The following is a 25,583-nucleotide window of genomic DNA, read 5'->3' on the forward strand; positions in this document are numbered from 1 at the left end:
AGGGGATCTATGAGTCCTCTGTGACTGGCATTATATAGGGATCTATGAGTTCTGTGACTGGCATCATATAGGGGATCTATGAGTCCTCTGTGACTGCTATTATATAGGGATCTATGAGTCCTCTGTGACTGGCATTATATAGGGGATCTATGAGCCCTCTGTGATTGGCAATATATAGGAAATTTATGAGTCCTCTGTGACTGGTATTATATAGGGATCTATGAGTCCTCTGTGACTGGCATTATATAGGGGATCTATGAGCCCTCTGTGATTGGCATTATATAGGGAATCTATGAGTCCTCTGTGACTGGTATTATATAGGGATCTATGAGTCCTCTGTGACTGGCATTATATAGGGGATCTATGAGTCCTCTGTGACTGGCATTATATAGGGGATCTATGAGTCCTCTGTGACTGGCATTATATAGGGTATCTATGAGCCCTCTGTGACTGGCATTATATAGGGGATCTATGAGTCCTCTGGGACTGGCATTATATAGGGGATCTATGAGTCCTCTGTGACTGGCATTATATAGGGGATCTATGAGTCCTCTATGACTGGGATTATATAGGGATATATGAGTCCTCTGTGACTGGCATTATATAGGGATCTATGAGTCCTCTGTGACTGGTATTATATAGGGGATCTATGAGTCCTCTGTGACTGGCAGTATATAGGGGATCTATGAATCATCTGTGACTGATATTATATAGGGATCTATGAGTCCTCTGTGACTGGCATTATATAGGGGATCTATGAGTCCTCTGTGACTGGCATTATATGGGGAATCTATGAGTCCTCTGTGACTGGCATTATATAGGGATCTATGAGTCCTCTGTGAATGGCATTATATAGGGGATCTATGAGCCCTCTGTGACTGGCATTATATAGGGGATCTATGAGTCCTCTGTGACTGGCATTCTATAGGGGATCTATGAGTCCTCTGTGACTGGCATTATATGGGGGATCTATGAGTCCTCTGTGACTGGCATTATATAGGGATCTATGAGTCCTCTGTGACTGGCATTATATAGGGATCTATGAGCCCTCTGTGACTGGCATTATATAGGGGATCTATGAGTCCTCTATGACTGGCATTATATAGGGATCTATGAGTCCTGTGATTGGCATTATATAGGGGATCTATGAGTCCTCTGTGACTGGCATTATATAGGGGATCTATGAGTCCTCTATGACTGGCATTATATAGGGATCTATGAGTCCTGTGATTGGCATTATATTAGGGATCTATGAGTCCTCTGTGACTGGTATTATATAGGGGATTTATGAGTCCTCTGTGACTGGCATTATATAGGGGATCTATGAGTCCTCTGTGACTAGCATTATATAGGGGATCTATGAGACCTCTGTGACTGACATTCTATAGGGGATCTATGAGTCCTCTGTGACTGGCATTATATGGGGGATCTATGAGTCCTCTGTGACTGGCATTATATAGGGATCTATGAGTCCTCTGTGACTGGCATTATATAGGGATCTATGAGCCCTCTGTGACTGGCATTATATAGGGGATCTATGAGTCCTCTATGACTGGCATTATATAGGGATCTATGAGTCCTGTGACTGGCATTATATAGGGGATCTATGAGTCCTCTGTGACTGGCAGTATATAGGGGATCTATGAATCATCTGTGACTGATATTATATAGGGGATCTATAAGTCCTTTGGGACTGGCATTATATAGGGGGATCTATGAGTCCTCTGTGACTGGCATTATATAGGGATCTATGAGTCCTCTGTGACTGGCATTATATAGGGGATCTATGAGTCCTCTGTGACTGCTATTATATAGGAATCTATGAGTCCTCTGTGACTGGCATTATATAGGGGATCTATGAGCCCTCTGTGATTGGCAATATATAGGAAATTTATGAGTCCTCTGTGACTGGTATTATATAGGAATCTATGAGACCTCTGTGACTGGCATTATATAGGGATCTATGAGTCCTCTGTGACTGGCATTATATAGGGGATCTATGAGTCCTCTGACTGGCATTATATAGGGGATCTATGAGTCCTCTTTAACTGGCATTATATAGGGGGATCTATGAGTCCTCTGTGACTGGCATTATATAGGGATCTATGATTCCTCTGTGACTGGCATTATATAGGGGATCTATGAGCCCTCTGTGACTGGCATTATATAGGGGATCTATGAGTCCTCTGTGACTGGCATTCTATAGGGGATCTATGAGTCCTCTGTGACTGGCATTATATGGGGGATCTATGAGTCCTCTGTGACTGGCATTATATAGGGATCTATGAGTCCTCTGTTACTGGCATTATATAGGGATCTATGAGTCCTCTGTGACTGGCATTATATAGGGATCTATGAGTCCTCTGTGACTGGCATTATATAGGGATCTATGATTCCTCTGTGACTGGCATTATATAGGGGATCTATGAGTCCTCTGTGACTGGCATTATATAGGGATCTATGATTCCTCTGTGACTGGCATTATATAGGGGATCTATGAGCCCTCTGTGACTGGCATTATATAGGGGATCTATGAGTCCTCTGTGACTGGCATTCTATAGGGGATCTATGAGTCCTCTGTGACTGGCATTATATGGGGGATCTATGAGTCCTCTGTGACTGGCATTATATAGGGATCTATGAGTCCTCTGTTACTGGCATTATATAGGGATCTATGAGTCCTCTGTGACTGGCATTATATAGGGATCTATGAGTCCTCTGTGACTGGCATTATATAGGGATCTATGATTCCTCTGTGACTGGCATTATATAGGGGATCTATGAGCCCTCTGTGACTGGCATTATATAGGGGATCTATGAGTCCTCTGTGACTGGCATTCTATAGGGGATCTATGAGTCCTCTGTGACTGGCATTATATGGGGGATCTATGAGTCCTCTGTGACTGGCATTATATAGGGATCTATGAGTCCTCTGTTACTGGCATTATATAGGGATCTATGAGTCCTCTGTGACTGGCATTATATAGGGATCTATGAGTCCTCCGTGACTGGCATTATATAGGGGATCTATGAGTCCTCTGTGACTGGCATTATATGGGGAATCTATGAGTCCTCTGTGACTGGCATTATATAGGGATCTATGAGTCCTCTGTGAATGGCATTATATAGGGGATCTATGAGCCCTCTGTGACTGGCATTATATAGGGGATCTATGAGTCCTCTGTGACTGGCATTCTATAGGGGATCTATGAGTCCTCTGTGACTGGCATTATATGGGGTATCTATGAGTCCTCTGTGACTGGCATTATATAGGGATCTATGAGTCCTCTGTGACTGGCATTATATAGGGATCTATGAGCCCTCTGTGACTGGCAATATATAGGTGATCTATGAGTCCTCTATGACTGGCATTATATAGGGATCTATGAGTCATGTGACTGGCATTATATAGGGGATCTATGAGCCCTCTGTGACTGGCATTATATAGGGGATCTATGAGACCTCTGTGACTGACATTCTATAGGGGATCTATGAGTCCTCTGTGACTGGCATTATATGGGGGATCTATGAGTCCTCTGTGACTGGCATTATATAGGGATCTATGAGTCCTCTGTGACTGGCATTATATAGGGATCTATGAGCCCTCTGTGACTGGCATTATATAGGGGATCTATGAGTCCTCTATGACTGGCATTATATAGGGATCTATGAGTCCTGTGACTGGCATTATATAGGGGTTCTATGAGCCCTCTGTGACTGGCATCATATAGGGGATCTATGAGTCCTCTGTGACTGCTATTATATAGGGATCTATGAGTCCTCTGTGACTGGCATTATATAGGGGATCTATGAGTCCTCTGTGACTCGCATTATATAGGGTATCTATGAGCCCTCTGTGACTGGTATTATATAGGGAATCTATGAGTTCTCTGTGACTGGCATTATATAGGGGATCTATGAGTCCTCTGTGACTGGCATTATATAGGGATCTATGAGTTCTGTGACTGGCATCATATAGGGGATCTATGAGTCCTCTGTGACTGCTATTATATAGGGATCTATGAGTCCTCTGTGACTGGCATTATATAGGGGATCTATGAGTCCTCTGTGACTCGCATTATATAGGGTATCTATGAGCCCTCTGTGACTGGTATTATATAGGGAATCTATGAGTTCTCTGTGACTGGCATTATATAGGGGATCTATGAGTCCTCTGTGACTGGCATTATATAGGGATCTATGAGTTCTGTGACTGGCATTATATAGGGGATCTATGAGCCCTCTGTGATTGGCAATATATAGGAAATTTATGAGTCCTCTGTGACTGGTATTATATAGGGATCTATGAGTCCTCTGTGACTGGCATTATATAGGGGATCTATGAGCCCTCTGTGATTGGCATTATATAGGGAATCTATGAGTCCTCTGTGACTGGTATTATATAGGGATCTATGAGTCCTCTGTGACTGGCATTATATAGGGGATCTATGAGTCCTCTGTGACTGGCATTATATAGGGGATCTATGAGTCCTCTGTGACTGGCATTATATAGGGTATCTATGAGCCCTCTGTGACTGGCATTATATAGGGGATCTATGAGTCCTCTGGGACTGGCATTATATAGGGGATCTATGAGTCCTCTGTGACTGGCATTATATAGGGGATCTATGAGTCCTCTATGACTGGGATTATATAGGGATATATGAGTCCTCTGTGACTGGCATTATATAGGGATCTATGAGTCCTCTGTGACTGGTATTATATAGGGGATCTATGAGTCCTCTGTGACTGGCAGTATATAGGGGATCTATGAATCATCTGTGACTGATATTATATAGGGGATCTATGAGTCCTTTGGGACTGGCATTATATAGGGGGATCTATGAGTCCTCTGTGACTGGCATTATATAGGGATCTATGAGTCCTCTGTGACTGGCATTATATAGGGGATCTATGAGTCCTCTGTGACTGGCATTATATAGGGTATCTATGAGCTCTCTGTGACTGGCATTATATAGGAGATCTATGAGTCCTCTGGGACTGGCATTATATAGGGGATCTATGAGTCCTCTGTGACTGGCATTATATAGGGGATCTATGAGTCCTCTATGACTGGGATTATATAGGGATATATGAGTCCTCTGTGACTGGCATTATATAGGGATCTATGAGTCCTCTGTGACTGGCATTATATAGGGGATCTATGAGTCCTCTGTGACTGGCATTATATAGGGGATCTATGAGTCCTCTATGACTGGCATTATATAGGGGATCTATGAGTCCTCTGGGACTGGCATTATATAGGGGATCTATGAGTCCTCTGTGACTGGCATTATATAGGGGATCTATGAGTCCTCTATGACTGGGATTATATAGGGATATATGAGTCCTCTGTGACTGGCATTATATAGGGATCTATGAGTCCTCTGTGACTGGTATTATATAGGGGATCTATGAGTCCTCTGTGACTGGCAGTATATAGGGGATCTATGAATCATCTGTGACTGATATTATATAGGGGATCTATGAGTCCTCTGTGACTGGCATTATATAGGGTATCTATGAGCTCTCTGTGACTGGCATTATATAGGGGATCTATGAGTCCTCTGGGACTGGCATTATATAGGGGATCTATGAGTCCTCTGTGACTGGCAGTATATAGGGGATCTATGAATCATCTGTGACTGATATTATATAGGGATCTATGAGTCCTCTGTGACTGGCATTATATAGGGGATCTATGAGTCCTCTGTGACTGGCATTATATGGGGAATCTATGAGTCCTCTGTGACTGGCATTATATAGGGATCTATGAGTCCTCTGTGAATGGCATTATATAGGGGATCTATGAGCCCTCTGTGACTGGCATTATATAGGGGATCTATGAGTCCTCTGTGACTGGCATTCTATAGGGGATCTATGAGTCCTCTGTGACTGGCATTATATGGGGGATCTATGAGTCCTCTGTGACTGGCATTATATAGGGATCTATGAGTCCTCTGTGACTGGCATTATATAGGGATCTATGAGCCCTCTGTGACTGGCATTATATAGGGGATCTATGAGTCCTCTATGACTGGCATTATATAGGGATCTATGAGTCCTGTGACTGGCATTATATAGGGGATCTATGAGACCTCTGTGACTGGCATTCTATAGGGGATCTATGAGTCCTCTGTGACTGGCATTATATGGGGGATCTATGAGTCCTCTGTGACTGGCATTATATAGGGATCTATGAGTCCTCTGTGACTGGCATTATATAGGGATCTATGAGCCCTCTGTGACTGGCATTATATAGGGGATCTATGAGTCCTCTATGACTGGCATTATATAGGGATCTATGAGTCCTGTGACTGGCATTATATAGGGGTTCTATGAGCCCTCTGTGACTGGCATCATATAGGGGATCTATGAGTCCTCTGTGACTGCTATTATATAGGGATCTATGAGTCCTCTGTGACTGGCATTATATAGGGGATCTATGAGTCCTCTGTGACTCGCATTATATAGGGTATCTATGAGCCCTCTGTGACTGGTATTATATAGGGAATCTATGAGTTCTCTGTGACTGGCATTATATAGGGGATCTATGAGTCCTCTGTGACTGGCATTATATAGGGATCTATGAGTTCTGTGACTGGCATCATATAGGGGATCTATGAGTCCTCTGTGACTGCTATTATATAGGGATCTATGAGTCCTCTGTGACTGGGATTATATAGCGATATATGAGTCCTCTGTGACTGGCATTATATATGGATCTATGAGTCCTCTGTGACTGGTATTATATAGGGGATCTATGAGTCCTCTGTGACTGGCAGTATATAGGGGATCTATGAATCATCTGTGACTGATATTATATAGGGGATCTATGAGTCCTTTGGGACTGGCATTATATAGGGGGATCTATGAGTCCTCTGTGACTGGCATTATATAGGGATCTATGAGTCCTCTGTGACTGGCATTATATAGGGGATCTATGAGTCCTCTGTGACTGCTATTATATAGGAATCTATGAGTCCTCTGTGACTGGCATTATATAGGGGATCTATGAGTCCTCTGTGACTGGCATTATATAGGGTATCTATGAGCTCTCTGTGACTGGCATTATATAGGAGATCTATGAGTCCTCTGGGACTGGCATTATATAGGGGATCTATGAGTCCTCTGTGACTGGCATTATATAGGGGATCTATGAGTCCTCTATGACTGGGATTATATAGGGATATATGAGTCCTCTGTGACTGGCATTATATAGGGATCTATGAGTCCTCTGTGACTGGCATTATATAGGGGATCTATGAGTCCTCTGTGACTGGCATTATATAGGGGATCTATGAGTCCTCTATGACTGGCATTATATAGGGGATCTATGAGTCCTCTGGGACTGGCATTATATAGGGGATCTATGAGTCCTCTGTGACTGGCATTATATAGGGGATCTATGAGTCCTCTATGACTGGGATTATATAGGGATATATGAGTCCTCTGTGACTGGCATTATATAGGGATCTATGAGTCCTCTGTGACTGGTATTATATAGGGGATCTATGAGTCCTCTGTGACTGGCAGTATATAGGGGATCTATGAATCATCTGTGACTGATATTATATAGGGGATCTATGAGTCCTCTGTGACTGGCATTATATAGGGTATCTATGAGCTCTCTGTGACTGGCATTATATAGGGGATCTATGAGTCCTCTGGGACTGGCATTATATAGGGGATCTATGAGTCCTCTGTGACTGGCAGTATATAGGGGATCTATGAATCATCTGTGACTGATATTATATAGGGATCTATGAGTCCTCTGTGACTGGCATTATATAGGGGATCTATGAGTCCTCTGTGACTGGCATTATATGGGGAATCTATGAGTCCTCTGTGACTGGCATTATATAGGGATCTATGAGTCCTCTGTGAATGGCATTATATAGGGGATCTATGAGCCCTCTGTGACTGGCATTATATAGGGGATCTATGAGTCCTCTGTGACTGGCATTCTATAGGGGATCTATGAGTCCTCTGTGACTGGCATTATATGGGGGATCTATGAGTCCTCTGTGACTGGCATTATATAGGGATCTATGAGTCCTCTGTGACTGGCATTATATAGGGATCTATGAGCCCTCTGTGACTGGCATTATATAGGGGATCTATGAGTCCTCTATGACTGGCATTATATAGGGATCTATGAGTCCTGTGACTGGCATTATATAGGGGATCTATGAGACCTCTGTGACTGGCATTCTATAGGGGATCTATGAGTCCTCTGTGACTGGCATTATATGGGGGATCTATGAGTCCTCTGTGACTGGCATTATATAGGGATCTATGAGTCCTCTGTGACTGGCATTATATAGGGATCTATGAGCCCTCTTTGACTGGCATTATATAGGGGATCTATGAGTCCTCTATGACTGGCATTATATAGGGATCTATGAGTCCTGTGACTGGCATTATATAGGGGTTCTATGAGCCCTCTGTGACTGGCATCATATAGGGGATCTATGAGTCCTCTGTGACTGCTATTATATAGGGATCTATGAGTCCTCTGTGACTGGCATTATATAGGGGATCTATGAGTCCTCTGTGACTCGCATTATATAGGGTATCTATGAGCCCTCTGTGACTGGTATTATATAGGGAATCTATGAGTTCTCTGTGACTGGCATTATATAGGGGATCTATGAGTCCTCTGTGACTGGCATTATATAGGGATCTATGAGTTCTGTGACTGGCATCATATAGGGGATCTATGAGTCCTCTGTGACTGCTATTATATAGGGATCTATGAGTCCTCTGTGACTGGCATTATATAGGGGATCTATGAGCCCTCTGTGATTGGCAATATATAGGAAATTTATGAGTCCTCTGTGCCTGGTATTATATAGGGATCTATGAGTCCTCTGTGACTGGCATTATATAGGGGATCTATGAGCCCTCTGTGATTGGCATTATATAGGGAATCTATGAGTCCTCTGTGACTGGTATTATATAGGGATCTATGAGTCCTCTGTGACTGGCATTATATAGGGGATCTATGAGTCCTCTGTGACTGGCATTATATAGGGGATCTATGAGTCCTCTGTGACTGGCATTATATAGGGTATCTATGAGCCCTCTGTGACTGGCATTATATAGGGGATCTATGAGTCCTCTGGGACTGGCATTATATAGGGGATCTATGAGTCCTCTGTGACTGGCATTATATAGGGGATCTATGAGTCCTCTATGACTGGGATTATATAGGGATATATGAGTCCTCTGTGACTGGCATTATATATGGATCTATGAGTCCTCTGTGACTGGTATTATATAGGGGATCTATGAGTCCTCTGTGACTGGCAGTATATAGGGGATCTATGAATCATCTGTGACTGATATTATATAGGGGATCTATGAGTCCTTTGGGACTGGCATTATATAGGGGGATCTATGAGTCCTCTGTGACTGGCATTATATAGGGATCTATGAGTCCTCTGTGACTGGCATTATATAGGGGATCTATGAGTCCTCTGTGACTGCTATTATATAGGAATCTATGAGTCCTCTGTGACTGGCATTATATAGGGGATCTATGAGCCCTCTGTGATTGGCAATATATAGGAAATTTATGAGTCCTCTGTGACTGGTATTATATAGGGATCTATGAGACCTCTGTGACTGGCATTATATAGGGATCTATGAGTCCTCTGTGACTGGCATTATATAGGGGATCTATGAGCCCTCTGTGATTGGCATTATATAGGGAATCTATGAGTCCTCTGTGACTGGTATTATATAGGGATCTATGAGTCCTCTGTGACTGGCATTATATAGGGGATCTATAAGTCCTCTGTGACTGGCATTATATAGGGGATCTATGAGTCCTCTGTGACTGGCATTATATAGGGTATCTATGAGCCCTCTGTGACTGGCATTATATAGGGGATCTATGAGTCCTCTGGGACTGGCATTATATAGGGGATCTATGAGTCCTCTGTGACTGGCATTATATGGGGGATCTATGAGTCCTCTATGACTGGGATTATATAGGGATATATGAGTCCTCTGTGACTGGCATTATATAGGGATCTATGAGTCCTCTGTGACTGGTATTATATAGGGGATCTATGAGTCCTCTGTGACTGGCAGTATATAGGGGATCTATGAATCATCTGTGACTGATATTATATAGGGGATCTATGAGTCCTTTGGGACTGGTATTATATAGGGGGATCTATGAGTCCTCTGTGACAGGCATTATATAGGGGATCTATGAGTCCTCTTTGGCTGGCATTATATAGGGGATCTATGAGTCCTCTGTGACTGCTATTATATAGGGATCTATGAGTCCTCTTTGACTGGCATTATATAGGGGGATCTATGAGTCCTCTGTGACTGGCATTATATAGGGGACCTATGAGTCCTCTGTGACTGGCATTATATAGGGGATCTATGAGCCCTCTGTGATTGGCAATATATAGGAAATCTATGAGTCCTCTGTGACTGGTATTATATAGGGATCTATGAGTCCTCTGTGACTGGCATTATATAGGGGATCTATGAGTACTCTGTGATTGGCATTATATAGGGATCTATGAGTACTCTGTGACTGGCATTATATAGGGATCTATGAGTCCTCTGTGACTGCTATTATATAGGGCATCTATGAGTCCTCTGTGACTGGCATTATATAGGGGATCTATGAGTCCTCTGTGATTGGCATTATATAGGGAATCTATGAGTCCTCTGTGACTGGTATTATATAGGGATCTATGAGTCCTCTGTGACTGGCATTATATAGGGGATCTATGAGTCCTCTGTGACTGGTATTATATAGGGGATCTATGAGTCCTCTGTGACTGGTATTATATAGGGGATCTATGAGTCCTCTGTGACTGGCATTATATAGGGGATCTATGAGTTCTCTGTGACTGGCATTATATAGGGGATCTATGAGTCCTCTGGGACTGGCATTATATAGGGGATATATGAGTCCTCTGGGACTGGCATTATATAGGGGATCTATGAGTCCTCTATGACTGGCATTTTATAGGGATATATGAGTCCTTTGTCACTGGCATTATATAGGGATCTATGAGTCCTCTGTGACTGGTATTATATAGGGAATCTATGAGTCCTCTGTGACTGGCATTATATAGGGGATCTATGAATCCTCTGTGACTGGTATTATATAGGGGATCTATGAGTCCTTTGGGACTGGCATTATATAGGGGGATCTATGAGTCCTCTGTGACTGGCATTATATAGGGGATCTATGAGTCCTCTGTGACTGGCATTATATAGGGGATCTATGAGTCCTCTGTGACTGACATTATATAGGGGATTTATGAGTCCTCTGTGACTGACATTATATAGGGGATCTATGAGTCATCTGTGACTGGCATTATATAGGCGATCTATGAGTCCTCTGTGACGGGTATTATATAGGGGATCTATGAGTCCTCTGTGACTGGCATTATATAGAGGATCTATGAGTCCTCTTTGACTGGCATTATATAGGGGATCTATGATTCCTCTGTTACTGGCATTATATAGGGGATCTATGAGTCCTCTGTGACTGACATTATATAGGGGATCTATGATTCCTCTGTGACTGGCATTATATAGGGGATCTATGAGTTCTTTGACTGGCATTATATAGGGATCTATGAGTCCTCTGTGACTGGCATTATATAGGGGATCTATGAGTTCTGTGGCTGGCATTATATAGGGGATCTATGAGTCCTCTGTGACTGGCATTATATAGGGGATCTATGAGTCCTCTGTGACTGGCATTATATAGGGATCTATGATTCCTGTGTGACTGGCATTATATAGGGATCTATGAGTTCTGTGACTGGCATTATATAGGGATCTATGAGTCCTCTGTGACTGGTATTATATAGGGATCTATGAGTCCTCTGTGACTGGCATTATATAGGGAATCCATGAGTCCTCTGTGACTGGCATTATATAGGGGATCTATGAGTCCTCTGTGACTGGCATTATATAGGGATCTATGAGCCCTCTGTTACTGGTATTATATAGGGATCTATGAGTTCTCTGTGACTGGCATTATATAGGGGATATATGAGTCCTCTGTGATTGGCATTATATTAGGGATCTATGAGTCCTCTGTGACTGGTATTATATAGGGGATCTATGAGTCCTCTGTGACTGGCATTATATAGGGGATCTATGAGTCCTCTGTGACTGGCATTATATAGGGATCTATGAGTCCTCTGTGACTGGCATTATTTAGTTGATCTATGAGTCCTCTGGGACTGGCATTATATAGGGGATCTATGAGCCCTCATTGACTGGTATCATATAGGGGATCTATGAGTCCTCTGTGACTGGTATTATATAGGGGATCTATGAGCCCTCTGTGACTGACATTATATAGGGGATCTATGAGTCCTCTGGGACTGGCATTATATAGGGGATCTATGAGTCCTCTGGGACTGGCATTATATAAGGGATCTATGAGTCCTCTGTGACTGGCATTATATAGGGATCTATGAGTCCTCTGTGACTGGCATTATATAGGGGATCTATGAGTCATCTGTGACTGGCATTATATAGGGATTTATGAGTCCTGTGACTGTCATTATATAGGGGATCTATGAGCCCCCTGTGACTGGCATTATATAGGGGTTCTATGAGTCCTCTGGGACTGGCATTATATAGGGGATCTATGAGTCCTCTGTGACTGGCATTATATAGGGGATCTATGAGTCCTCTATGACTGGCATTATATAGGGGATCTATGAGTCCTCTGTGATTGGCATTATATAGGGATCTATGAGTTCTGTGACTGGCATTATATAGGGGATCTATGAGTCCTCTGAGACTTGCATTATATAGGGGATCTATGAGTCCTCTGTGACTGGTATTATATAGGGATCTATGAGTCCTCTTTGACTGGCATTATATAGGGGGATCTATGAGTCCTCTGTGACTGGCATTATATAGGGATCTATGAGTCCTCTGTGACTGGCATTATATAGGGGGATCTATGAGTCCTCTGTGACTGGCATTATATAGGGATCTATGAGTCCTCTGTGACTGGCATTACATAGGGGATCTATGAGTCCTCTGTGACTGGCATTATATAGGGATCTGTGAGTTCTGTGACTGGCATTATATAGGGGATCTATGAGCCCTCTGTGACTGCTATTACATAGGGATCTATGAGTCCTCTGTGACTGGCATTATATAGGGGATCTCTGAGTCATTTGTGACTCGTATTGTATAGGGTATCTATGAGTCCTCTGTGACTGGCATTATATAGGGAATCTATGAGTTCTCTGTGACTGGCATTATATAGGGGATCTATGAGTCCTCTGAGACTGGCATTATATAGGGGATCTATGAGTCCTCTGTGACTGGTATTATATAGGGGATCTATGAGTCCTCTGTGACTGGTATTATATAGGGGATCTATGAGTCCTCTGTGACTGGCATTATATATGGGATCTATGAGTTCTCTGTGAATGGCATTATATGGGGGATCTATGAGTCATCTTTGACTGGCATTATATAGGGATCTATGAGTCCTCTGTGACTGGCATTATATAGGGATCTATGATTCCTCTGTGATTGGCATTATATAGGAGGATCTATGAGTCCTCTGTGACTGGCATTATATAGGGATCTATGAGTCCTCTGTGACTGGCATTATATAGGAGGATCTATGAGTCCTCTGTGACTGGCATTATATAGGGGATCTATGAGTCCTCTGTGACTGGCATTATATAGGGATCAATGAGTCCTCTGTGACTGGCATTATATAGGGGATCTATGAGTCCTCTGTGACTCGTATTATATAGGGTATCTATGAGTCCTCTGTGACTGGCATTATATAGGGGATCTATGAGTCCTCTGTGACTCGTATTATATAGGGGATCTATGAGTCCTCTGTGACTCGTATTATATAGGGATCTATGAGTCCTCTGTGACTGGCATTATATAGGAGGATCTATGAGTCCTCTGTGACTGGCATTATATAGGGGATCTATGAGTCCTCTGTGACTGGCATTATATAGGGAATCTATGAATTCTCTGTGACTGGCATTATATAGGGGATCTATGAGTCCTCTGTGACTGGCATTATATAGGGGATCTATGAGTCCTCTGTGACTCGTATTATATATGGTATCTATGAGTCCTCTATGACTGGCATTATATAGGGGATCTATGATTTCTCTGTGACTGGCATTATATAGGGGATCTATGAGTCCTCTGTGACTGGCATTATATAGGGATCTATGAGTTCTGTGACTGGCATTATATAGGGGATCTATGAGCCTTCTGTGACTGCTATTATATAGGGATCTATGAGTCCTCTGTGACTGGCATTATATAGGGGATCTATGAGTCTTCTGTGACTCGTATTATATAGGGTATCTATGAGTCCTCTGTGACTGGCATTATATAGGGATCTATGAGTCCTCTGTGACTGGCATTATATAGGGATCTATGAGCCCTCTGTGACTGGAATTATATAGGGGATCCATGAGTTCTCTGTGACTGACATTATATAGTGGATCCATGAGTCCTCTGTGACTGGCATTATATAGGGGATCTATGAATCCTCTGTGACTGGCATTATATAGGGGATCTATGAATCCTCTGTGACTGGCATTATATAGGGGATCTATGAGTCCTTTGTGACTGGCATTATATAGGGATCTATGAGTCCTCTGTGACTGGCATTATATAGGGGATCTATGAGTCCTCTGTGACTGGCATTATATAGGGGATCTATGAGTCCTCTGTGACTGGCGTTATATAGGGGATCTATGAGTTCTCTGTGACTGGTATTATATAGGGGATCTATGAGTCCTCTGTGACTGGCATTATATAGGGGATCTATGAATCCTCTGTGACTGGCATTATATAGGGATCTATGAGTCCTCTGTGACTGGCATTATATAGGGGATCTATGAATCCTCTGTGACTGGCATTATATAGGGATCTATGAGTCCTCTGTGACTGGCATTATATAGGGGATCTATGAGTCCTCTGTGACTGGCATTATATAGGGGATCTATGAGTCCTCTGTGACTGGCATTATATAGGGGATCTATGAGCCCTCTGTGACTGGCATTATATAGGGGATCTATGAGTTCTTTGTGACTGGCATTATATAGGGGATCTATGAGTCCTCTGTTACTGGCATTATATAGGGATATATGAGTCCTCTGTGACTGGTATTATATAGGGGATCTATGAGTCCTCTGTGACTGGCATTATATAGGGGATCTATGAATCCTCTGTGACTGGCATTATATAGGGATCTATGAGTCCTCTGTGACTGGCATTATATAGGGGATCTATGGATCCTCTGTGACTGGCATTATATAGGGATCTATGAGTCCTCTGTGACTGGCATTATATAGGGGATCTATGAGTCCTCTGTGACTGGCATTATATAGGGGATCTATGAGCCCTCTGTGACTGGCATTATATAGGGGATCTATGAGTCCTCTGTGACTGGCATTATATAGGGGATCTATGAGTTCTTTGTGACTGGCATTATATAGGGATCTATGAGTCCTCTGTGACTGGCATTGTATAGGGGATCTATGAGTCCTCTGTGACTGGCATTATATAGGGGATCTATGAGTTCTTTGTGACTGGCATTATATAGGGATCTATGAGTCCTCTGTGACTGGCATTATATAGGGGATCTATGAGTTCTTTGTGACTGGCACTTTGTGTGGTCTCTGCGGCTGGCACTATGCAGGGGATATACTGGATGAGTCTTCTGCAGTTGGCACTATACAGGGGATATACTGGATGAGTCTTCTGCGGCTGGCACTATTTTGGGCACGCTGTCACAGGATTTTCTAGTAGGTATATCCCCCTGTTTGGATACATTAGCCCCCAATATCTGATGTTGTGTGAACCTCATAAAGTCCGGACCCAACATTACATGGCACGAAAAAATTAAAATCCTGGTAGAAAAAGCAATTAAAGTTGAATGTAACCACTGAGAGGTAATCCGGACTGCAGAGGATGAAGTGTCACTTCTCATTTATTCACAACGTCCTCGAGAAGCAATTACAAGACTGCAAAATATTATATTTCCTTCATCTCACAAAAAAGGCAAAATATCCGAAGAAGAGAAAAAAAGGCAAAACAATTAGAAATGAGGCTCAAACCAGCAAGGAGACCCCGTAAACTCCAGAACCTGCACCATAAAACATTCAGAAAGTCTGCCAAAAAAAATAACAACATACAAGAAGAAGAGCGATGACTTATCTGATCACTGAGATACAGAACCAGATAGAATACAGAGGAGAATATATAAATAAACACTAAGCTACAGACAGAAACAACTATACATATATATATATATATATATATATATATATATATATATATATATGTGTATATATATATATATATATATACTACAAAGCCAGACCCAGGAACAATACATATATTAGAACTCTTAGCTACAGACCAAAGGACAATACAAAGTGTATATACTGTATACCACAGCAGGGGAACAAAGAATATTCAACAGCAAAACGAATCATATCATGGTGTGAACAGGGCTTCATATTCTTGTAAATTGGAGCAGTATTATAGTAGTTATATTCTTGTATATAGGAGCAGTATTATAGTAGTTATATTCTTGTATATAGGAGCAGTATTATAGTAGTTATATTCTTGTATATAGGAGCAGTATTATAGTAGTTATATTCTTGTATATAGGAGCAGTATTATAGTAGTTATATTCTTGTATATATGAGCAGTATTATAGTAGTTATATTCTTGTATATAGGAGCAGTATTATAGTAGTTATATTCTTGTATATATGAGCAGTATTATAGTAGTTATATTCTTGTATATAGGAGCAGTATTATAGTAGTTATATTCTTGTATATAGGGGCAGTATTATAGTAGTTATATTCTTGTATAAAGGAGCAGTATTATAGTAGTTATATTCTTGTATATAGGGGGCAGTAATATAGTAGTTATATTCTTGTATATAGTAGCAGTATTATAGTAGTTATATTCTTGTATATAGGAGCAGTATTATAGTAGTTATATTCTTGTATATAGGAGCAGTATTATAGTAGTTATATTCTTGTATATAGGGGCAATATTATAGTAGTTATATTCTTGTATATAGGAGCAGTATTATAGTAGTTATATTCTTGTATATAGGAGGCAGTATTATAGTAGTTATATTCTTGTATATAGGAGCAGTATTATAGTAGTTATATTCTTGTATATAGGGGCAGTATTATAGTAGTTATATTCTTGTATATAGGAGCAGTATTATAGTAGTTATATTCTTGTATATAGGAGCAGTATTATAGTAGTTATATTCTTGTATATAGGGGCAGGATTATAGTAGTTATATTCTTGTATATAGGAGCAGTATTATAGTAGTTATATTCTTGTATATAGGAGCAGTATTATAGTAGTTATATTCTTGTATATAATAGGAGCAGTATTATAGTAGTCATATTCTTGTACATAGTTTTTAGAAATGTAATTTTTTTTATGTGCTAAGTGATTTTTTTTTCTCCAATCCATGTTGTAATAATAATACTGATATAATACATTATTTATGTGTAAGCCTGGCCTAGTTTTAAATTTCTCTGAAGTAGCAGGTGCCGAGTTATTATAAACCATTTCATACAGTGTTTTTCATGAAGAGGCAGCCATGTGTAGGAAGAGACGATCACATTCTCGTATTATTAGTTAACCCCTCATTATGCGGCACCATGTAAAAACTGTAATTCCTCCAGCAGCTCTCACCCCCAGCTTTGCGGGGATCGGCCCCTATAATCTGCCCATGCTTTCTTACATGTGTTGTTTTTCTGTGCCGGATACATTTCACGCCTCAGGTCTTTCTCTGCTGTAAACTGAATTTTCCTTCCACTTAAGTTTTACATTAATCGATGAGTAAAAAAGGATCTAAACAGCGGCTTTCCCTGTCCAGCAGCGTCCAATGTTTTACCCAAGTTAATCATTTATGACCAATATAGAAAAAATAAATAAATAACTAAATAAATAAATAAAAAATAGAAAAATTTAAAAAAGAAAATAAATAAAAAGAAAATAAAATGACAAGGAGAAAACCCAGAAAACAGCTTCACTGGCTGAAGAGATATGAGATAAAAATGACCCATCTGATATTAAGGAATAACCAAGATAGTAGAGAAAATGCATAAGTTATAGGAGTCTTTCCCAACCAGGTTGCCTCCAGGTGTTGCAAAACTACAACTCCCAGCATGCCCGGACAGCCAATGCTGGGGGTTGTAGTTTTGCAATTGTCCGGTGGTATTTTGGTTGGGAAACACTTATTGTCAATAGTATTTAATACAGAACTTGTTACATTTGTATCCAGTCGGCAGCCTCGGTAAGGCTCAGTTTCCACTTGGTTTTTTTGTCCTGCATTTTTTTGTATGAAAAAACGCCAGAAAAAAACGCCAGTGCAATTTCCTGCATTTGACATTTTTCTGGGAACAGCAGGGAACAGCACCTTTTTCCACAGGTAAAAAAAACAACCCTCCCAAAAAAAAAACAGCAAATGCCATAGCAAACACCATAGGCTCAACATGCTGAGATTTTGTTAATCTGCCAAGAAGCTGAAAAACGCCAAAGAAGAATGTAAAAACGCCAAAAGGATTAAAAAAAAAAAACGCCAAACTGAAAAACACCAAGTGGAAAAAGAATTTTGACATTTCTCATTGATTTACAACTAACATCTGGCCGCAGTATTTTTTTTACAGAAAAAATGCTGTGCTGCAGATTTGGCGTTTTTCTTGGTATTTAGCCTGACTGATTATTTATAATCTGGCGGGTTTTTTTTTCTGGTGTTTTTTTCATGCAAAAAAACGCAGGACAAAAAAAACAAGTGGAAACTGAGCCTTACCAAGGCTGCCGACTGGATACAAATGTAACAAGTTCTGTTTTAAATACTATCAGCAACAGTGTTTCCCAACCAGAACGCCTCCGGGCAATTGCAAAACTACAACTCCCAGCATGCCCTGATAGCCTTTGGCATCCCGGCAGCTCAGTTGGGCTGTCAGGACATCAGAGGATGACAAGAGGATCCCTACCTGCTTCCTGCGTGTCCGATCGCCGAATGACTGCTTCGTGCCTGAGATCTAGGCAGGAGCAGTCAAGTGGCAGAAACACTGATCAATGCCATGTTAATGCATGGCAGTGATCAGTGTAGGAAATCAGTGTGTGCAATGTTATAGTCTCCTATGGGATAACAATGATCAGTGTAAGAAATCAGTGTGTGCAGTGTTATAGTCTCCTATGGGATAACAATGATCAGTATAAGAGATCAGTGTGTGCAGTGTTATAGTCTCCTATGGGATAATAATGATCAGTATAAGAGATCAGTGTGTGCAGTGTTATAGTCTCCTATGGGATAACAATGATCAGTATAAGAGATCAGTGTGTGCAGTGTTATAGGTCCCTATGGGATAACAATGATCAGTATAAGAGATCAGTGTGTGCAGTGTTATAGTCTCCTATGGGAGCTATAACACTGCAAAAAAAAAAAGTTTAAAAAAAGTGTTAATAAATATGATTTAACCCCTTCCCTAATAAAAGTCAGAATCACCCCCTTTTCCCATAAAAAAAAAAAAACTATGTAAATAAAAATAAATATAAACATATGTGGTATTGCGCGTGTGTAAATGTCCAAATTATAAAAATATACTGTTAGTTAACCCGCACGGTCAATGGTGTACACGTAATAAAAGTCCAAAGTTCAAAATAGCGTATTTTTGGTCACTTTTTATACCATTAAAAAATTTTAAAAAGTGATAAAAAAATCAGATCAAAACAAAAATGGAACCGATAAAAACTTCAGATCACGGCGAAAAAAATGAGTCATCATACTGCCCCATATTAAAGTTATAGAGGTCAGAATGGACATTTTTAAACATATACATTTTCCTGCATGTAGTTATGATTTTTTTCCAGAAGTCCGACAAAATCAAACCTATATAAGTAGGGGATCATTTTAATCGTATGGACCTACAGAATAAAAATAAGGTGTAATTTTTACCGAAAAATATACTGCGTAGAAACAGAGGCCCCCAAAAGTTACAAAATGGCGTTTTTTCTTCAATTTTGTCGCACAATGATTTTTTTTCTGTTTCGCTGTGGATTTTTGGGTAAAATGACTAATATCACTGCAAAGTAGAATTGGTGGCGCAAAAAATAAGCCATAATATGGAATTTCAGGTGCAATATTGAAAGGGTTATGATTTTTAAAGTTAAGGAGGAAAAAACGAAAGTGCAAAAACGGAAATGCGATTCGTCCTTAAGGGTCCGTTCAGACGAGTGGATTTACAGCGTGTATTTCACTGCAGATCCACTGCTGAAGGACCTCTGTATGCTGCCTATACATGTGCTGGACACAGTGCAGACACACTGGAGCAATGTGCGAGTAGCCGCGCATGCGCAGTGTACTCGCACACATTGCGGCTGCTCCCCCTGCTCTATGAGCTGCCGTGATGTGCATGTATACTGTGCATGTGTGCCGTGACACGCATATTGCAGTGTGTCTGCCTGCCGCTCGGAGCAGGCACATGTAAAGGCAGCATACAGAGGTCCTTCAGCGGCGGATCCGCAGCGAAATACACGCTGTAAATCCGCTCGTCTGAACGTACCCTAAGGGGTTAGTATTTGTAACTAATTTGATACAATTGTATCCAGTCGGCATCTTATGTAACTGACATTTTTGTTAACATACTGTAGTCCAGTGTTTCCAAACCAGGGAGCCTCCAGCTGTTGCAAAACTGCCACTTTGTCCGGGCATGCTGGGAATTGTAGTTCTGCAGCAGCTGGAGGCACCCTGGTTGGGAAACACTGAGTTATATTGTATCTTTTCTAATGCAAATCTCCACATCTTCTGCTTTCCTTACAATAAACATAGAGTCACATACAAAGTATAACCTGCCTGCAGCCAGCATTGGATATGATGGGAGTTGTAGTTTCGGAGAGCAGTCGGTTGGACATTTTATGACATATTTAGAGCCTGTGGTTCCTTGCAGGTGAACTCATTACATTCTCACCCACTTTCCTCTCCACCGGATATTATTCCATGAGCTTAAGGCACAAATCTCCCAATTATATAATCCCCTAATTAGCTTCTATTTATATGGTGTCAGTTGGCGCCGCGGTAAACCCGTCACAGTGTATAATAATTTATTTCATGTGAATAGTTACATATTATGATATTTTTTTCACTTCCTCTACATAACTTTATTAACCTCTTATATACGGCGAAAGGCACCATGAAAGGCGCAGGTGAATCTGGAGATCGGAGAACCGTTCACCAGACCACCCTGGCTGTACCAATATACTGGAAATGTACTGACCATTGACTTTAATGCGATTGTGCTGTCCCATTCACACAGTGGAATTTACGCCGCAAGAATTTCACAGCGCAATCGCATTGAAATTAAAGGGGCATTAAAGGGGTTATCCAGGGGAAAAAAAGAACATATATATATATATATATATATATATATATATATATATATATCTCAACTGGCTCTAGAAAGTTAAACAGATTTGTAAATTACTTCTATAAAAAAAATCGTAATCCTTTCAGTACTTATGAGCTGCTGAAGTTGAGTTGTTCTTTTCTGTCTAAGTGCTCTCTGATGACACGTGTCTCGGGAACTGTCCAGAGTAGAAGCAAATGCCCATAGCAAACCTCTTCTACTCTGTGCAGTTCTTGAGACAAGCAGAGATGTCAGCAGAGAGCACTGTTGCCATACATAAAAGAACAACTCCACTTCAGCAGCTGATAATTAATGGAAGGATGAAGGTTTTTTAATAGAAGCAATTTACAAATCTGTTTAACTTTCTGGCACCAGTTCATTTAAAAAAAAAAAAATAAAAAAAAAAAAAGTTTTCCACCGGAGTACCCCTTTAATCCTCACTTTTTCCTATTTCTGGGACCAGTTGATATATAAAAAAAAGTTGTTTTTTTCCTGGAATACCCCTTTAAGGGGGGTACTCCGCCACTAGACATCTTATCCCCTATCCAAAGGATAGGGGATAAGATGTCTGATCGTGGGGGTCCCGCCGCTTGGGACCCCCGCAATCTCGGCACCGCAGACATGTAGCAAACTTCGCTCCATGCCGGATGACTGGCAATGTGGGGCTGAGGCTCATGATGTCACAGGCATGCCCTGCTCGTGATGTCACAGCCACGCCCCCTCAATGCAAGTCTATGGGAGGGGGTGTGACGCCCCCTCCCATAGACTTGCATTGAGGGGGCGTGGCCATGAAATCACGAGCGGGGCACGGCCGTGATGTCATGAGCCTCTGGTGCTGCACCCGATGCTCTAAATGAACGCTGGGTGCAGTAGGGAGATAGCGGGAGACCCCAGCGGTGGCACCACCCATAATCAGACATCTTATCCCTTATCCTTTGGATAGGGAATAAGATGTCTGGGGGCAGAGTACCCCTTTAAGTTTAAATAGAATTCTGTGCTTTGAAAACACAGAATTCCACCAAAATTCCGACGCAGTTCCTCAATTCTGTGAAACAAGAAAATTATGAAATCCATAAAGATCAAGTAGGAAATCCAATTCAAGATGTAATCTCCACTGACGTTTACCACTTAAATCCTTCCAGGTCTAATTTAATTATAAATATTCATGGCTGATCCTGTCACTTCAGGAAAGTGCGTTACTGACAGGCAGCAATAACCTCTGAAGGATTCGCAACGATTCAAGGTCAAGATCAAATGATGTAACACATCCACCACGGAAATCAGTCAAGAAAATGTAACAATCTGAACCTCGAAAATGTCATGTGACATTATACTGTTATATAGTGAAATGAACTGTAATCTTATCCAAAGTTCATTGAAGTGAATAGTAATTATATATGAAGAGGATTTCTAGTAGGTGAACGCTTTTACATGGGAGACAGTATTATATTAGTTATATTCTTGTATATAGGGGGCAGTATTATAGTAGTTATATTCTTGTATATAGGAGCAGTATTATAGTAGTTATATTCTTGTATATAGGAGCAGTATTATAGTAGTTATATTCTTGTATATAGAAGTATTATAGTAGTTATATTCTTGTATATAGGAGCAGTATTATAGTAGTTATATTCTTGTATATAGAAGTATTATAGTAGTTATATTCTTGTATATAGGAGCAGTATTATAGTAGTTATATTCTTGTATATAGGAGCAGTATTATAGTAGTTATATTCTTGTATATAGGAGCAGTATTATAGTAGTTATATTCTTGTATATAGGAGGCAGTATGATAGTAGTTATATTCGTGTATATAGGAGACAGTATTATAGTAGATATATTCTTGTATATAGGAGCAGTATTATAGTAGTTATATTCTTGTATATAGGAGCAATATTATAGTAGATATATTCTTGTATATAGGAGCAGTATTATAGTAGTTATATTCTTGTATATAGGAGGCAGTATTATAGTAGTTATATGCTTGTATATAGGAACATTATTATAGTAGTTATATTCTTGTATATAGGAGCAGTATTATAGTAGTTATATTCTTGTATATAGGAGCAGTATTATAGTAGATATATTCTTGTATATAGGAGCAGTATTATAGTAGGTATATTCTTGTATATAGGAGCAGTATTATAGTAGTTATATTCTTGTATATAGGAGCAGTGTTATAGTAGTTATATTCTTGTATATAGGAACAGTATTATAGTAGTTATATTCCTGTATATAGGAGCAGTATTATAGTAGTGATATTCTTGTATATAGGAGCAGTATTATAGTAGTTATATTCTTGTATATAGGAGCAGAATTATAGTAGTTATATTCTTGTATACAGGAGGCAGTATTATAGTAGTTATATTCTTGTATCTAGGAGCAGTATTATAATAGTTATATTCTTGTATATAGGAGCAGTATTATAGTAGTTATATTCTTGTATATAGGAGCAGTATTATAGTAGTTATATTCTTGTATATAGGAGCAGTATTATAGTAGGTGTATTCTTGTATATAGGAGCAGTATTATAGTAGATATATTCTTGTATATAGGAGCAGTATTATAGTAGTTATATTCTTGTATATAGGAGCAGTATTATAGTAGATATATTCTTGTATATAGGAGCAGTATTATAGTAGTTATATTCTTGTATATAGGAGCAGTATTATAGTAGATATATTCTTGTATATAGGAGCAGTATTATAGTAGTTATATTCTTGTATATAGGATCAGTATTATAGTAGTTATATTCTTGTATATAGGGGGCAGTATTACAGTAGTTATATTCTTGTATATAGGAGGAGTATTATAGTAGTTATATTCTTGTATATGAGGTGCAGTATTATAGTAGTTATATTCTTGTATATAAGGTGCAGTAAGTAAGGTTATTATAGTCTTGTACATAGTTTTCAGAATTATAGCAGATACATAAATGTAATTTATTCTTTTTCATTAGTGACCTATTTTACTCCCCTCTTAATGTTTTAGGGAGTTCAGCATCTGATAATTCAGTAACACATTGATCCTGTCATCTTTGTGATTGACAAATGTAACCAATTTCTCCAAATAATGACTCACCCAAAACCTTCCCGAGCGTCAGGGACTTGAGAGCTTTGAAGTAGACGTCAGATGAGAAGTTCTGCTTCCTCTTCAGAGTCTTGTCAATCTAAAATCCCCAAAAAAGACTCTTAGTCATGAACCAGACCCTATAAGATCTCATCCGCATCACTTATTCCTTCGGCTCGGATCACACCGTGTATTTCTTTTCTGGACACATTTCTTCAGCCGTGTAAATAAGTGATGTGTCTTTCATTTACGCGGCTGTAAAAACAAGTCTGTAGTTTTTTCATATTTTCTGCACAGACAACCGCTTTCCCATAGACTTACAGAGATCCCATTATATTATGGTACAAACGTGGAAACTATTTTGCAGACACATCGGGGGTCAAACTCATCGGGGGTCAAACTCTTCACGTCAACATTTTGCACCAAAATTAGATATTCAAAGTAGGGATGGACCGATTATCGGTTTGGCCGATATTATTGTCCGATATTCACGATTTTGGACGTTATCGGTGTCGGCAATTACCTTGCCGATAATCTGATAATGCCCCGCCCCCACCCCTCCACCGCACCGCCCTGGCCAGAGACCGCCACTGCCCCATTGCCTCCCTCATCCCCAGTTTTATAATTACCTGTTCCCGGGGTCCGCACTACTTCTGGCTCCTGGGCGTCCTGTGTTACGCTGTTCGATGCACTGCGCAATGATGAGTGACGTCCTCAACGCCATGTCACCGTCAGTGCGCACAGTGACTGCTCAGGAGGACGCCACCGGAGCCAGAAGTAGCGCGGACCCCGGGCCCCGGGAACAGGTAATTATAAAACCGGGAATGGGGGAGGCAATGGGTTAGCGGCGGCGGTCTCTGGCCGGGGCGGTGCGGTGGGGGGTGCGGTGGTGGGAGAGAAGCTGGTGGCGGCGGCGGTCTCTGGCCGGGGCGGTGCGGTGGGGGGTGCGGTGGTGGGAGAGAAGCTGGTGGCGGCGGCGGTCTCTGTCACCGCAAAAGCCACTGCAGTTCATTGATTTAAAGCGGGTGCTTTAAATCAATGATCTGTAGCGGCTTCTTC

General features: G+C 40.7%; 1 protein-coding gene across 1 annotated transcript in view; it reads right to left on the reverse strand.

Annotated features, from left to right (window-relative positions):
- The window catches only part of CNTNAP5 (contactin associated protein family member 5), a gene marked incomplete in the record, with an annotated part of 569,649 nt that overhangs the window by 12,939 nt on the left and 531,127 nt on the right, over positions 1 to 25,583 (reverse strand). The window contains 1 exon segment of the mRNA XM_056536567.1: positions 24,537 to 24,624. Within this exon segment, the coding sequence (XP_056392542.1) occupies positions 24,537 to 24,624 (88 nt within the window).

The sequence above is a fragment of the Hyla sarda genome, chromosome 8, assembly GCF_029499605.1.
Source record: "Hyla sarda isolate aHylSar1 chromosome 8, aHylSar1.hap1, whole genome shotgun sequence".
Classification (NCBI taxonomy): Eukaryota; Metazoa; Chordata; class Amphibia; order Anura; family Hylidae; genus Hyla; species Hyla sarda.